The 16,990-nt window shown below is 41.9% G+C and overlaps 1 protein-coding gene across 1 annotated transcript; it reads right to left on the bottom strand.

Moving 5' to 3' along the window:
* Positions 1-835: 835 nt before the first annotated feature.
* Positions 836-8,581, bottom strand: RTP4 (receptor transporter protein 4). The gene is made up of 2 exons (XM_082625437.1): positions 8,289-8,581; positions 836-6,142 (listed from the first exon to the last, which is right to left on the bottom strand). The coding sequence occupies exons 1-2, from the start codon at positions 8,468-8,470 to the stop codon at positions 5,059-5,061; spliced, it is 1,266 nt and encodes a 421-aa protein (XP_082481563.1). The 5' UTR covers positions 8,471-8,581; the 3' UTR covers positions 836-5,058.
* Between the last annotated feature and the right edge of the window lie 8,409 nt (positions 8,582-16,990).

Raw genomic sequence — 16,990 nt, forward strand, 5'->3', positions numbered from 1 at the left:
CGGTATTTCCAAGGGGTTTTATTGGCTTCATAAAGTCAGCCTTAGTTCCTTTAAGTTTTCTGGTTATATCTGAGTCTATGCACGTTCTCAAACCTGACATCCTAGTCAAAGCCTTGATAATATAACCAGTGTTTCCAACTGTGTCCTGTTATAAGAACAGATTCTTATTGAACTTATGCAAATAAATATATTACCATGAAAATAAGAATACTCACTGAGAGTTTATGAATTATAGAAGGATCAAGAAGGGAGAAAAAGATAAATAAGTCATCTTTGTTGATAGTGTAAGAGAAAAGAGGGAGGGTTTCCCTCAAATCTGGAAAAACTAAAACAGTTTTAAAAATCAGCAATGTTTCAAATAAAAATCATAAAATTATAATCATCCTCATCAGTTCATTCAGTCCCATGTTATTCTTGTTCTGCTTGAATCCAGTTTTTCCATGAGTTCTGGAAATTCCTACCCAGTTCAGTTTTATGATCTTAAAGTTATCAGAAACCTGTACTCTAGAGTACTTGTTTGAGCTTGCTCCATGAATCTCTCTGAAAATGAAACATATCTTCAAAAGCATAAAAGTAAAAGAGTAACTCTCTGTAAATGACAAAGACTTTAAAATGGCCATGGTTAAAGATCTCATGACAGTTCATTATAATGCAGTTGACAAAGAAATTTGCTTATTTCTGTAACACATAACACTTCAAGATAATAATTAGAATTAAAAGTGATAATATACCAGGACATATCAGATTTTATACAATTTCTAGAACACGTATAAATAACATGTAGCCACACAAATATAATCTAAGAAGGTTTAGCATCATTTATTTGGCAATGCTTCTCACATAATCCAACATATCAAACAAGCCTAATTAGTTCATCATCTCTCCTCTATAAAGAGAGAGAACAAATATGGTAGCACGTATATGTGGAATCTAAAAAATTAATACAAATGAATCTGTATACAAAACAGAAACAGAGTAACAGAGATAGAAAACAAACTTATGGTTACCAAAGGGGAGAGGGGGTGATGGAGGGATAAGTTAGGTATTTGGGATTAGCAGATACAAACTATTATATATAAAATAGATGAACAACAAGGTCCCACTGTATAGCACAGGGAACTATAGTCAACATCCTGTAATAAACCATAATGGAAAAAAATAATGAAAAAGTATATATATATATATATATATATATATATATATATATATATATATATATATATATATAATTAAATCACTCTTCTGTTCACCAGAAACTAACAAAACATTGTAAAACAATTATACTTCAATTTTTTTTTTTTAAAAAGGAGAGAGAACAAATCTTTTGAGATGTTCCAGGGACCCTCTGGGAAATCCCCAAATTAGTTCGAGGTCAAAAAGACTTTATTTAGAATTTAATTTTGGGAGGTTTGTGAAAAATATCAAAAGGTTTGGATACTTGACTAAATAGGATGCCAGATTATTAATATACAATACTTAATAATCTGTGTGACAAAGTGACAGTAAAGTGTTTCAAAGGCAAATATAGAATGTTACATAGTTGTTAATAAAACTTCACTCTTAATATTAAGAAGATTCAGTTTTCTTAAGTTATCAAAGACCTGATTAAGATGACATGAAGCACAGGAAATTATTTTGATAAAACACAGAACTTCTGTTTTTTAGGAAGGTTATTTAATAGGTAAAGAAAAACCTTTCACAGTCTCTTATCAGGAGCAGACCAACAGTCCAGTAAAACTTTGTCTTTTCAGTATATGAAAAAAATATCAAGTTTTAGTTTTATGTAAGTACAATATTAATATTAAGGCTTATTTAAAAAACACTTTTAATAACAATTCAATTTTAGCCAGCTTGATTAGACAAGGTAAAATTTCCCATGCTCATGCTTTATCTCCCTCTCTCTCTATAGTTACAGATATAGATATGTCCATAATTTGTCCTCTATTTTTCTGTTTTCCTCTTTTCAATTCTGAAATAATCAGTATTACTTTAGGACAAATTTACTTTCTTTTCCATTAACAAAAATGCATCTCCATATCTCATACCTTTTCTTAGCCAAAAACACATCTTACTTTCCTTGCATACAGAATTTTTCCCCTTATTATTTCTAGTAGTTTACATATACAGTTGACACTTGAACAACATGGGTTTGAACAGCATGGGTCCACTTATACACAGATTTTTTTTCAATAAATATGTACTACAGTACTATATGATCTGAGTTGGTCATTTCATTGGAGGAACCCCCTTCCCCGATTTCAGTATATGTATTTTTTTCTCTCTCTTGAGCTGATCAGTTTTCCCAATGAGGAACTGTCCATTCTTTGTGTATTTGAGGGAAGGGTTAGTAGGATATAATGCTGGCTCCTAGATTTGGTAGTGGGCTAAAGGAGTGCCTCTAGTCAGTATGTAGACTTTCACCATCTTTCTGATTGCTGGTTGGTACCCCCTCCCTTAACTATGCCCAAGTTCCTAAGCCCAGAGTCCCTCTGGGTCAATGTCTTCAGAGAATAAACATCCATTCCTCACCCTGGAATGAGTTAAGAGTGGGTACAAGGCTGCATCGAAGTGGGGAAAAGGACTTTTTCTAAAGGCTTTCAACCAATCCTTCCACTTCAGGCTTCCTAACACCCACATTCAGAGCTACTTGTTGCCTACAGTTTTTGAACTTTTATGAAATTGCGCCACATCAATTGCCTTGCACCTTGGTTTTCCTTTGCCTATCTTGTATTCCAGATCTCTCTGCTAAGTCAGTAACCCATCACTAATCTATCCGTTTTGTAGCTTCCACCCATGCTCTTTGCCTTGTGAATTGATGCCTTTTTTCCCCCCTTTTACTGTCACGCAGTGGGATTTCAAGAGTGATCAGAAGGAAATGTATGTGTTCAATCCTCTATGTTTAATTAGAAGTCATTAACCTATTTTACAGATGGAGAAACTGAGGTTCAGGGAGGGATAATGACCTGCACCAGTCATATCTTATAACCAAGCCAGAAATAAAGTCTCTAGTCCTCATGTGTATGTTCTTTATGAAAGAAGCAAAAAGGTATGAAAACAGGAGGAATACAGACATTTAGTAAAGTGGTTTGAGGATGGGGGCATGTATAAATGGAGAGTGCTGATGGGAGGCAATGAAAAGAGATGGCCAGAAAAAAAAGGAAGTGTTTTCATCCTTGGGTTTTCTGCCATCTTGCATTTCATTGTCTTCAAATTCCTTCAAGATATTTATTGTCTGCAAGAACCCCTCTCTGTGTTTACCACTCTCCTATTTCAAGCCAGAATCCTAACTGGTTCTATCCTATACTCCGTTCTTTTCCAGAAAGATATAATATTTTTAAACTGTTACTCTACTCAAATTGCCCATATTCTCAAATGCTTGCAATGACTCCCCACTGTCTATGAGGTAAAATCCAAATCCCCTCATTATTTCAATAATCCAAGTCCCTGAACTGGTTGGGGAGAGGGGTTGATAGGAAAACTTAGTGGCAAGAGATGGGAGCAACTTGACAAAAGAAGGGACAATAAGCATTGGTGAAAAGGAGAAGTTAAAAATGACTCTTAGGTGATAAGCTTGAGTGACTAGGGCAAATTTGAACAAGAAAGTCAGAGATGTTGATGAGCTTGATTTTGAATGTGGGAAGGTAGAGATGGTAGTACGAGAACCATGTAGAAATGCCTAGCAGACAGATGGAAAGAGAGAGTGAAAGATGTAGCTATGCATCACAAGATCTCAGGATTGGCATGTTCTTACATGATTCCCAATCCAATGCTAGAAGGAGTGAGAGAATATGATAGCTCCAAGGGTCACCAAACTACTTAAGCCCACCCAAATACCTCCATTTTAAACAGATTCCCTTTGATTTGATAAAGCTTTAGAAAATCTCTTTAGGATGGGGATATTTGGGTGGGTTTATGTAGGAGAGAAAAAAGAAAAAGAGGGGATGTGTATGTCAATATTTCTAATCTATACTCTTTTTTTTGTTGTTGTTAAAGCTAAAGCATACCCAAAACATAACTGCCTGATCCCTGCAGTGATACTGATAACTGTATTAATTTCCTTTTGCTGCTGTAACAAATTACCATGAATTTAGTGCCTTAAAACAACACAAATTTACTTTCTCATGGTTTTGGAGGTTAGAAGTCAAATATCAGCCTCATTTGGCTAAAGTCACGTGTCAGCAGAGCTGGTTCCTTCTGGAGGCTCTAGGGGAGAATATATTTCTTTGCCGTTATGAGCTTCCAAAGGCTGCTTGCATTCCTTGGCTCGTGACCCCTTCCTCCACCTTCAGAGCACATCACTTCAACCTCTGGTTCTATAGTTAACTTTCCTTTTTCTGACAGTGACCCTCTTGCCTCCCTCCTATAAAAAACCATGTGATTACATTTGGCCATTTGGATAACACAGGATAATCTCCTCATCTCAAGATCCTTAAATTAGTTACATCTGAAAAGTCCCTTTAGCCATGTAAAGTAACATATTAGGACATGGGCATTTTGGGGGAACCATTATTCAGCCTACTACAATAACTTTCTGATGAAACTCAGGACCCTCAGTTCTTGTCAAGATATGGTCTATATATATTGATATCAATGAATGAGTGAATGCATGAGTAAAAATCTTTTAATGATTTAACAAATATTTATTATTGAGTCCATTATCTGCTAGGTCATGTTTTTTTTTTTTTTTGTGGTATGCGGGCCTCTCACCACTGTGGCCTCTCCCGTTGCGGAGCACAGGCTCCAGACGCGCAGGCTCAGCGGCCATGGCTCATGGGCCCAGCTGCTCTGTGGCATGTGGGATCTTCCTGGACCGGGGCACGAACCCGTGTCCCCTGCATCGGCAGGCGGTCTCAACCACTGTGCCACCAGGGAAGCCCTAGGTCATGTTTTAAACTATCTGCAAAGGAGGTCCAGGAACCAGTTCTTATTCTATAAATTTGACCTTGCATTGGTCCCAAAGCAAATTCTGTCATATTAAAATGGCAGCCAGTTCATTGATTACCATGGATTTAAGACAAGAGAAGACAAGTCTTTTTTCATCGTTCTACTTATAGGCATTTAGATACCAAAAAAAAAGTTAAACAGAGCCACAACATAGACATAGCCCCAACTGAACTGCTGCTCTTGGTTAAGGGAATTTTTTGGTGGCCTACATGTAGTCATGGGGCCTGTTCCCCGTGTGGGCTGTGAGTTTGACCCCAGTGGTGAGGGGCCTGCCCTCCTTGTAGACTGAGTGTCTGACCTTGATGTGGCCCTTGGGATTGTCCCCTGTGTGGGCTGTGGATCTGTCACCTTTGTGGCCTGACGACCTGCCCCTTGGGTGGCTTGTGCGTCCTGTGTCAACTGCTGGCCTGACATCTTTATAGCCTGAGAATATGTCAGCCGGGGGGTCTGTGGTCCTGTCCCCAGTGTGGATTGTGAATGTGCCAACCCTTTAGGTAATGGACCTATTGCTTGTCTGGGCTGTGGGTCTGTCCACCCTGGGGGAAGTGATCCTGCTACTCGGATGGGCTGTGCGCCTGTTCCCTGTGCAGCCTGCCGGTCTGCCCCTGGTGTGAGCAGTCGGCCTGTCTCCCATTTGAGCTGAGGGCCTGCCCCAGGCACTTGGATCCCAGCAGTGGCATGGCTGGGCCCTGGGCCTCTATGGGTGCAGGAATACCCACTTCCCTGAGTCTCCTGTGCCTCAGCTGACTGGTTCCTAGCTTGGTTTTGGCCACACACGTCACCAAGGTGAGGGGAGGAGATCCCAGTCTTCATGTAGGAGAGAGAGGATCTGGCCGGCTCTGTCATGCAGTTATATAAGTTCTGTATACAGAAGCCCAGAGCACATGCCTCACAATTGACCACATCATGGTGCCCATCCAAAGGCACCTCCTGGATCACTGGCTTCTCCAAAACCTTCCTGATGCCATTTCTGTAGAATCTCTCCAGAATACGCTGCACCAGGTTGTTCAGAATCCTCTTGGTGCTATCCAGGGAGAACTCAGGCTTCTCAAATTGAGACTGGGAACACTTCCGGCACCTCTGACCAAAGAGCCGCACAAGCACCTTTCCCTGGGACTTCTGTTGCTCCAGGTACATGTGAAATAGGATCTGCACTTGGGCGGAAGCCCAGCTTCGACGGCATGAGGAACACCGGAACCTACAGAGAGAAGATCATCGTGCCCTCAGCTAATTGTTGACCAAGGCCAGGGAAATGGGCCTGGCCCCAGTCTCTAAGAACCCCTTCAACTTGAAAAAGTGTATGTGATATTGCCAATTTGACAAGAATGAGAGGGACTGCATTTCTAATAAAGCTTTCTCCTGTGGCCCATTGAACTCCCACCTATATGTGGTACCAAGTCTGCCTCTTTGCCAGTAAAACACCTCTGGATGTCTCAGAGGGAAAAACCTTTCTGCCATTTGCCAGTGAAATTTGGTCTTCACAAGGTCATAGAAAACTCTTGTAAAGTACCTATTTTGAGGCAATGTTTTATAATGTTATCCCATTTTATCTTTAAAGCACTCTTCTGAGGTAGGCATTATTGAGCCCAATATGCAGATAAGGAAACTGAATCATAAAACAATACACAACTTGCTTAAGGACACACAAAGTTAAGAGGTAGAGCCATGTTTCCAATCCCAACATTATCTACCTACTATACCACATCAAATCTATTGAGCAATGTGGTTAGTTTTGTACCTGACTTAGGACCTGGAACCATAATACATGGGCTGGAGACTTAAGTCCATAGTTTACAACAGGGGGAGTTTGGAAAAAACACTACTCTAAGCCTCAACTTTTACATCCATAAAATATTCAAGGGAAAAATATTCAAGGGTTATATTGTCAACATTAAATGAGATAATATATGTGAAAGCATTTTGTAAACTACAAAGTGCTTTTCAAAAGCTGGTTGATATTTTTCTAAAACTATGCTGATCCGTTGCTTTTCCCAACTCAGAATGATTATCAGGTCAATTCATCTGAACAAGAAAAGCACCTGTCCATTTGTGGCAGTGCCAAACTGATAGAAGACATCATGAGTCCCTCAAAGAGCTCTGGCTGGTGCAAAGAGAGACTCTTACATAGTTCACCAGGTTCCAAGCAGAACAGAATGACTGCTATGTGGGCTGTGGCCAATGGCTTGAAAACTGTGTAGAGCCCCGGGAAGCTTCACGTAAACAATGGATTCTGCAGCTAAAAATAATTATATATAAATATATATGTTCTGTAATATGTAATATATGAACATATGTTATTTATAAATGTATTAGAAACATATATATATATATATATATATATATAGAGAGAGAGAGAGAGAGAGAGAGAGAGAGAGAGAGAGGGAACCATTCACTATCTTATGGGAATGGAGAAGGAAGAAAGAACACTTACTCTCCCTAGGAAGACCAGGGTACTTGAGTTAGTCCTTGAGGGACAAGTAGGGAGAGAGGGAGGGAGGAAGAAAGGGCCTGCTGAACAGGCAGAACATCATAGACAAGGGTATAGAAGTCTGAAAATTTATGGCATGGCTAATAACCCATAAGGAATGGAACAGAGGACACCTGAGGCAGGATGGGGGCAGGCAGGGAAGCAGGATAACAGGTGAGGTGGAAAGTGAAGCAAAAGTCCCTGCATGCCATATAAAAAGAGAAGACTTGATTGTCCAAGTCTTGTCCAAGTCAGCATTTCTCACCCTTCTGCATGGGCAAGGAAGCTGGTTCCTGCAACTTAGAGGCTCATTGGAAGTTAAAGAGGGAGACAGACAATAAGGGAGGGGCAGTATTTAGGGACGCCAAGAACCAGGTTTTAATTTCTTGCAGCATCAATCCCTCCGATTATCTTCAGGCCTTCAGTAAAGTAATGTTCAAAGCCATTGCTTGGCCTTAATCAATTCTTGGGGCTATAAAGGAAGGCCCCAGTCCTAGGCTGGTACTGACCAGGACTAGGCTCTTAGGGCTCCTGCAGCCGGGGGAAGCCAGACAGGACTGATGGGGGAGAGCAGGTCTCTATATAGAAGCAGTCTAGAATAAATTGTGGTGAGCGAATAGGAGGGCAGATTTATGGTATTCCCTGGGGATTTCCAGAAATACTTAGGGAGGAAGCCTAGTAAAATAAAAAATTTCCTACCATTAAGCAAAATAGAGGCTTAGAGCCTTATCATTTCCATCTTAAAGAACACTGTGATTACAAAAGCATGAAGAGCCTGTTGACACATATTCTTTTAACAAGCTCTCAGAAGAATCATCAGTGCTTAGCTGAACCTCTTGGCTCAGAAAGGCCCATGGCTGGACAGACTCTCACATACCTGCCAAATGCTCTCTGCTTGTATTGCTTCCACCCTAGGGCTGCGCAGTCTGGCCGAAGGTTCTCATCCATCTTCAGGGTCCATCTTGCCTGGGGTTTCTCCTGCCAGATCAGTCCTTGAAATGTCTGCTCCCATGTCCCAACATCCAAAACCATTCTCTTGCTCTGAAGCCTGGCGTCCATATTGACAATAACTTTCAGTTTCCAGCAGGAAGAAAAAACAGTTTCAGTTTCCCAGTCAGGACACACGTCAACTGCTTTTTTTTTTTTTTTTTTTTAACATCTTTATTGGAGTATAATTGCTTTACAATGGTGTGTTAGTTTCTGCTTTATAACAAAGTGAATCAGTTATACATTTATATATATCCCCATATCTCTTCCCTCTTGCGTCTCCCTCCCTCCCACCCTCCCTATCCCACCCCTCCAGGCGGTCACCAAGCCCCGAGCTGATCTCCCTGTGCTATGCAGCTGCTTCCCACTAGCTGTCTACCTTAGGTTTGGTAGTGTATATATGTCCATGCCACTCTCTCACTTCATCCCAGCTTACCCTTCCCCCTCCCCGTATCCTCAAGTCCGTTCTCTAGTAGGTCTGTGTCTTTATTCCTGTCTTACCCCTAGGTTCTTCATGACCTTTTTTTTTTTTTCTTAGATTCCATATATGTGTGTTAGCATACGGTATTTGTTTTTCTCCTGACTTACTTCACTCTATATGACAGACTCCAGGTTTGACTTTTGTTTCAGACTGTTTGAGTACACAGAGCAAGTTTTTGTTCTGAGGACAGGGGGCAGCAGGGATTTGCTAGTTTGTGAACAGGTTTTGCTAAGGGATGTCTGAGTACAAAACTCTGGTCTGGATTCTGGAGGCACCTATAAGTTAGTTTTTATTTTATTTTTCTCTTATTTTTACACTAGGCAAAGCACTATGCTCGGCACTGGGACAAGTAACATCGACTAAGAATAAGTTCCTACGCCCATAGATGCTCACGCCCTCGTGCAGACACTGGGTAGAGGGGGTCGGTGCAGAGGAGCACGTGTCCAAGGCTCCTTTCGTGCACCTGATGAGACCTCACCACAGTCCCTTAGGGGGGATTATTCCTGGTACTTTTCAGGTGAGTGGCACAGAGAGTGGAGGTACCTTGTTCAAAGCCACCTGGTTGGTAAGCAGCTAATTGAGACTTGAACCCCGTCCTGTGAGATTCTAAACCTGTGATGTCTCCAGCCACCTCCCTCCCTGAGGAGAGCTCAGAGGGAGCTCAGAATGGTGTTTTGGGTTCCAGGTTGGCACTCTGGAGCCAGTGGGAAGAACCATTGTGAAACCCTGACCTAGTGATTTGGTCTAGTGAGATATCCTGGGTCATGAGGCAGGACTCTAGGCCAAATGAAAGGATTACTTAACTCTGCCTTTCGCTGCATAAATTATCATGTAACGCAGTATATGAGCAGGTGTGAGAGCCATCTTTGGATGTCACGATAGAGTTCCCATTCCTGGAGTGGGGGATTGGAGCTAGATGACCTATAAAGTCACTTCTAACTCAAAAGAGTCTGAGATTCTAGAAAGTAAGCTCTGTCCCTCTGGAGTTCAAATTCAAATGGGGGAGGTAAGACAAGCAGGATGCTTATGTCCTTAGAAGCCCCTACAGTTATTGTGTCCCAGACAGGATAAGCCTAAGTCTTCTCGTGCTTTCTGGATTTTAACGTGTTCTATTTGGGAGGCAGAAACCCCCTCCCCTGTCCCCCCACCCCAGGATATTCTGTTCTGTACAAACTCTCTCTCCTTTTATAACTTTACACATTGAGGGTGCTTATGTCTGCATAGACAATATAGGAAACTCTTGTCTGCACAGATAGTTGGAGGAACTTAGAACTAAACCCATGGAGTATTAGAACTGGAAATCCCTTAGGAATCAACTTGTCCTCTTTTCTCTCTGATTATTATACATAAGAAAATAGAGACAAAGAGGAAAGAAGTCTCCTGCCCAAGGTCACACAGAAAATTATTGCCAATAGAGGGCCAGAACCCAGACATCCCGTGTCCTAGCTCTGAGCTCTGCTCACCTCCTCCAATCATGCCTAGGCTCTTTCCCCACCCTTCCTCTCCTACTTTATACTGGGTTGAAGAACCCAAGCCCACTCTTTTTGTCCTGTATCTTCAGAGCATCCCTGTCTCCTGACTCCTCAAATGGTCTTTTTTCCCAAAATGTAGCCTTGACTGATCCATTGCACTCCCTGCCATTTCCCTCTGCCTCTGCTTCATGTGCTTCCTTTGACACACACAACTGCTCCAGGCCAGCATGGTCCAGTGGACAAGGGCATGGGGAGACCAGGGGTATGTATTGAGATTTGAGGGCTGGAGGAAGCCCACTACCTTCCTCACCACCATGACGAAAAAAAGAAGAAAGAGAAAGAAATTACAGCCCTTTAAAAACCCCATGGATCGGGCTTCCCTGGTGGCGCAGTGGTTGAGAGTCCGCCTGCCGATGCAGGGGACACGGGTTCATGCCCCAGTCCGGGAAGATCCCACATGCCGCGGAGTGGCTGGGCCCGTGAGCCATGGCTGCTGAGCCTGTGCGTCCAGAGCCTGTGCTCCGCAAGGGGAGAGGCCACAACAGTGAGAGGCCTGCATAACGCAAAAAAAAAAAAAAAAAAAAAACCATGGACCCACTCACTGTAAGCCACTTGTTTCCTCGTACCAAGGCATCGTGACTTTAGGATAATCAAATCATGGAACTTGTAGTTGGAAGAAACCTCATATATCATCTTGTGACCTCCCCCTCCCTTGTCATTGATAGCCAAGGTGTCAAAACGACTTACCCAAGTCACACAGGGTGGTGACCTCTAGGCTTTCATCAACATTTGGTGCCTTATCATAGATTGGCTGAAGAGTTCCTGAGAGACAGTCAGAAAAGAGGAAGGATCCTCAAAGGACACAAAGCACAGGTCAGTTCTGAAAAAGGAAAATTTAGATTCTCAGCAGTTTTGAGCTGGAATGAAGCTACAGGGTCATCTAATCCTTGGATGGCGCATCATGTCACTCCTATTCTTTTTCAAGGCAGACATTGCTAATCGATGATTGCACTCTTCTCTCTGGTCTGGGCATAACTTCAAAATCTCTTTCATCAATGATCTAGGCAGCCACTGCCAACTGATTGATAGATGACAGTTTTTTTGCCATTCCTGCAATAGTCCAGCTTCCTTATTTTACAAGTTGCAGAAAGCAAAGCCAAGATAGATTTAATTTAACTAGGACTAAAGTACAGTTTTTGTAATCTTAGGCATGTACCCATTTTCAGAATATCACATGACCTATTACAAATAGGTCTAGCACAAAGTTTAACACAAAGAGATGTATTCTTCTTGGGAACATTTTAGGCAGAGGAAGAAAGGAGGTTAGACATTAGTGATAGGGATTGAGGGAGTGGGACTGAAAAAGGAGATGGAGACCCTATCTATGGAAGTAATCCATTTGATACTTTATTTCCATAATTACTCTAGCTTGAGAGTGGATGGGATGGAGGGATTAGCTTGGTTAAAGGAGAGAAACAAGAAACAAGAAATGTAGTCCTTAATGTGGTAATAATTTTACATTTTAAACATCTCTTTTCTGGAGAAAACTCTAATTCTGAAAGATATATGCACCCCAATGTTCATAGTGGCACTTTTTACAGTAGCCAAGACATGTGAGCAACCTAAATGTCCACTGACAGATGAATGTATAAAGAAGATGTGGTACAAATACACAATGGAATATTAGCCGTAAAAAAGAATGCAATAATGCCACTTGTAGCAACATTGATGGACCTAGAGATTATAATATTAAGTAAGTCAGAGAGAGAAAGACAAATATCATATGATATCATTTATATGTGGAATCTAAAAAAGAACAAAATACAAATGGACTTATCTACAAACCAGAAATAGACTCACAAATAGAAAACAAATTTATGGCTACCAAAGGGAAAAGGGAGGGGAGGGATAAATTAGGAGTTTGAGATTAACATATACACATTACTCTATATAAAACAGATAAACAACAAGGACCTATTATGTAGCACAGAGAACTATATTCATTATTTTGTCATAACTTAAAAAATATCTCTTTGATTAGTTAGCACAAATACTATAGGTATATGGAACATAGATACAAAAAAAATTTAAGGTGATTGATCTGGGGAACAATGAGGCTGGATGATCCCTAACCTAAATCCGTGTCTCCTGCCTCAGTGCTTCAGAGTAGGGAGAGGTGAATTCTGGACTAGGAGTCCCTGCTGTGTTGGTGATGCCAGACAAATATCTTCATCTCTTGGACCCTGGCATGACTTGTCCAGTAAGTTGCAGGACCAGGCCTCAAATTTCTCTGATGCCACACTAAGTCCCATGAAAGAATGGGCATGTCTAAAGAAAGAATGAGTTGCTAATGGTTGAAGAACAGGCAGAAGGCGTGGGGAGCTATTTGGGGGAATCTAAGTGGGGTCTTCATGCTGCTCCTCTAAGGGTTGTGCTCTCTGAGCTGGGGCCCCTGGGCACATCTTAGGAAGAACTGCCATTCCAGTTAGGATGACTTCTCAGCAAAAGGTCAGCCTGGAGGGGAAGGGAGGTGTTGAACTCACATTGCCTGGAATGTAATGGAAGGGGCTCTACTCTCATGTTTCTACTCTCATCATTGCCCCTTCGCTGCATGTATGGATAGTCACAAACACAACAGGGAACCAGCAAGCTCAAGGGAAAGCAGAATTAGACCATTGCCTTGAAAAGATCAAATAACACATTTATCAAATACCTATAACCTGCTGGTCCTTATCCTCAGGCAGGGAACAGCCCAGCAGGAAAGACAGGTATGTATATAAACGAGCATCTAGCCTTACTTTGCCCTGTCTCACTTTTCTCAGCTTATCCTTTTAGTTAAGAGCGTAGAAGTAGAGCCAGCCTCCCTGTGTTGAGTGCTAGTTCCACCATGTACACCTTGGTGGCCTGGGCAAGTCCCTTTAACTTCTCTGTGCCTCAGTTTCTCCATCAAAAGAAGTAGGGATAATAACACTACCTACCTTATAGGGCTGTTGTGAGGCTTGAATGAGTATAAAAATAGTTATTGTCATTTAGTAAGCAAATAGAAGTGTTCGCTAGTTTTCTATTGTTGCTATGTTGCATGTTTCTTTGTAAGTTACCATAAAGTCTTTCACCTCTCTATCTATCTATCATCTATCTATCTATCTATCTATCTATCTATAGTAGTACAGGGTGAAAAAAACTGCAAATAATTGTGTATATAAGGCCTCCAAGAGCACAGCAGTCACTTAGGAATCCAGTCTGAGCAGAGAGATGTATTCCTATCATATCTTATTATCTATCCCCAGCCCCACTCTGTTCCATGCAACTCCCTGGGCGGGGCCAGTGCTCCCCCAGGACTCATGTCCAGCCCCTGTCTGGATAGTCAACTCCCCTGTAAAAGTGAAGTAAGAGTTGTGAAAGGAGCAGGAAGACCAGAGCCTGCTGCTGCTCAGGCCCAGGGCTAGGCCTCCTGGGAACACCATTCCAGACAGCAAAGATCACGCTCAAAGGACAATAAAGTAAACCTTTTAGAAAGAACAAGAAGTAATGTGTAAAATCAAAAGAACTGAAACAAAAGCTCACAAATTTTCAAAGAGGCAGTTTGTTTCACAGTTTCTGTGAAAACCTGTTTGGTGTCAGGCCTCGCACAGTCCATCTGGGAAACTGGGGTTTGCCTTGATAGACAACTATTTGGATATTTTGGGGGTAAAAAGACCTTCTGTGAACTTGAAGAAAGCTGACCCCAGAGAGGAGAGTGGCCAACCCCAGGCTGCTCAGCCTACAAATAGAGCCCCAGACTCCCATTCTTGACATCCACCTTCTCTTTTTCAGCACAGGTTGTTTTAAAACCAGAGTCAGAAATATTTGGACTCTGTTCCAAAGCTGTGGTGAAGATGTGATAAAGCAGAGTCTTTAGACCCCCTTCCCCTGCCACCGCAGGCCAGGCCAGGAAACCAGTAGGTGGAAGCTATACCCACTCATTGACTTTTTCTTTTCTGACTCACTTTACCTAATTCCTCCCTCCTGCCCCCAGGGATCGCCCCTCACATTAATCACCTGCACTAAGTTCTTGTCTTGGGCTGTGCTTCTAGAAGAACCCCAGCCAAGACAAAGAGCAACTTAATTTTCCTTCACTTCCTGCCCATGTGTAAAAAAGGCATTTTCCAGTCTGACATGGAAGGAGCCTAGAAGTCATCACTTCCATCCCTACAACAAGAAAAAAGCTGAACAAACTGAAAGTCAACAACCCTTCTTAGATTCATGAGAGAATTTGGGGTCACAGGACAAACCACTGCGCTGAAAACTGGAGGGACAGATGGGTGGATACAGAGGATCACAGCTTACCACAGTCAAATGCTCAGAAGCAGAAGCCCCCACGGGAACCAGTACCAGCAGGAACAGTTTACACTGTCAATGGCCAATTGCTGGAAGCTCAGTGGACAAGCTTGAGAATTAAAAAATCCAGGGGACCCAGTCTTAGGGGGGTTTCCCACCTTTTTGTGAGTTTTACCTCCAGGAAAATCTCACTACAAAGATGGAGAAAAATCTCCCTGTGCTTCTGACAGGGGAAGGAGGAAAAAAAGATTTTTTAAAACACCCAGAACTCTCTGTTCTTAAAGCCTGCCTTTAAGGAAAACTGTTTCACTGGAGCATAACACAGCTGGGTTTTACAGAAGCCTAACTGACCCGGGGGAAAGGAAATACCCAAATACCAGCCCCTTCTACCCTTCACTGTGAGGGATGGGAATGACTTCACTCCTTTTCTGATCGATAATGAGTACAAAGCCCACCAAACTTGCAGTGACAAGAATGCAGAGCCTGGCATACACTTAAGGGGGCAGGGCTACCCCTGTGCTGCTTTCTGGGAGAGGTGCCAGGTCCCACACAGGTCAAACTAATTCTCAACTCATCTCATAATATTTGGGGGAGGAATAAAGAATTTAGCTATCAAGATTTCTAAATATACAACTAGAATCATTAAACCACCAAGACTTGGAAGAGATTTTAGAGGCCCTCTAAGTCCTGTTCTTTACTTGCTTGCTTTGTAATGGTTACCATTTGAATTATGAGTAAAAATTCAGATACTGTTTCTAGACTGACTCAGGGAGAAATGCATTGGATTTAAATTTAGAAGACAAGGTTATATGTTCCAACTCCAACACTTATTGAGTTACTTAAGATCTTTGAATCTTAATGTCTTCATCTACCAAATGGAAATAATAATACCCATACCATTAGATTTAATGGTATATGTACTGATATGGTATAGATATGAACCATAACTACAAAACATCAGTATTATTTCAAAAAAAGAAAGAATATGTAGAGGCTTGAAATAGTAGCTCTTGGATGGAAAAGAATATTTGAACCAGATATTTAAAGGGTAAAAAAGAGATAAGGACCCTTATATGTAAAGGAGAGAGATATGTAAGACCAAGAACCTAGAAAGTGTTTGTGCCTGTATGTTATGGAGAAGAGAAGCGGAAGATAAAATGCATAACTAAATTTTAGAGCACTTTGTCTCTTAGATATGTTTATCACCATATCTTTGTTGTTCCTACAATAGCCCAATGGCTTATGACCCTTAATAAACAATGTTTCAGAACAGATGCATATAATGGAGCTTTGGAAAATACAGAAGTCCAGGCCTACCTTTGGAAATTCTGATTCTACATGTCTGGGGGTAGAGAGGCATGTATTTTTAGAAAACTCCAAGAATGATGCCAAAATACACTCCTGCATAAAAATCAATATAAATTAAAAATCTGAGGCTCAGGAAGCTTGAGCAAATCCTAAGATCTAACATATGAGTGGCAGAGATAGGAGATGAATCCCAGTGCTTTAAATCCCACTTGTGTGCTTTTTTCCACCATGCAGATCTGGAAGGCAAGGTCAGCCTTCATTAGTCTAGTCATTATGGCTGAGTTGACCTGGCACCAGAAAGCAGCTTGCTCTCTGATGGAAGGAGGCCACGAGATGGCCACGGTCCTAATGTACGAATTGAATTAACAGCAGCACACATTGAAACCCAGGGAGGGGAGCTATTGAGAAATGAAGGCAGATCATCCAGGGCCAAGGCGACGTGAAGCTGGGAGTTGCTGCACAGCCCGCTGATGTTCACACCAATAAGCCAAACTTGGCTTTTCACCTCTGCAGCTTCAGTCTGTCCATGAAAGTGCAGCTTGGGCCTCGGTGAGAGCCCTGTGGCCCCTCCTGATGTCAGTGAGAACTTTCGACTGTGCAAAGAGCAACCAGGGCCCCAGGCCAGTAACAGGAAACAAGCAGGCTCAAAACCACAGACTCACCCAGGGGTGGTTTGGTGAGTGCATTAAAGGTCACTGATCTTGACCTCAATGTAGGTGTTTTGCAAAAATTCAGGATTAACCCCCTAAAGGATAGTTCATGAGATTTATGCTGGAGTTGTTTTACAGTCTGACCTAGAGTCTTGCATTGAAGTTATTGACTTCTCCCGAGTTCATTCTGACAGGCCATTGTGATAGCCTGTTTTGTGTATCTCTCTGTGGGGCATTCTTCATTCTCAGCCACAGACTGAAGATTAGGTTTTCCATTGTTGTTGGGGAAAAAGAGGTCAATGCTATCTCTCTCCCTGCCAACTCTTCCGAGATATTTTTTTTCCATTTTGTTTTAAAAAAATCC

The sequence above is a fragment of the Mesoplodon mirus genome (assembly GCF_964341445.2).
Source record: "Mesoplodon mirus genome assembly, chromosome: 6".
Classification (NCBI taxonomy): domain Eukaryota; kingdom Metazoa; phylum Chordata; class Mammalia; order Artiodactyla; family Ziphiidae; genus Mesoplodon; species Mesoplodon mirus.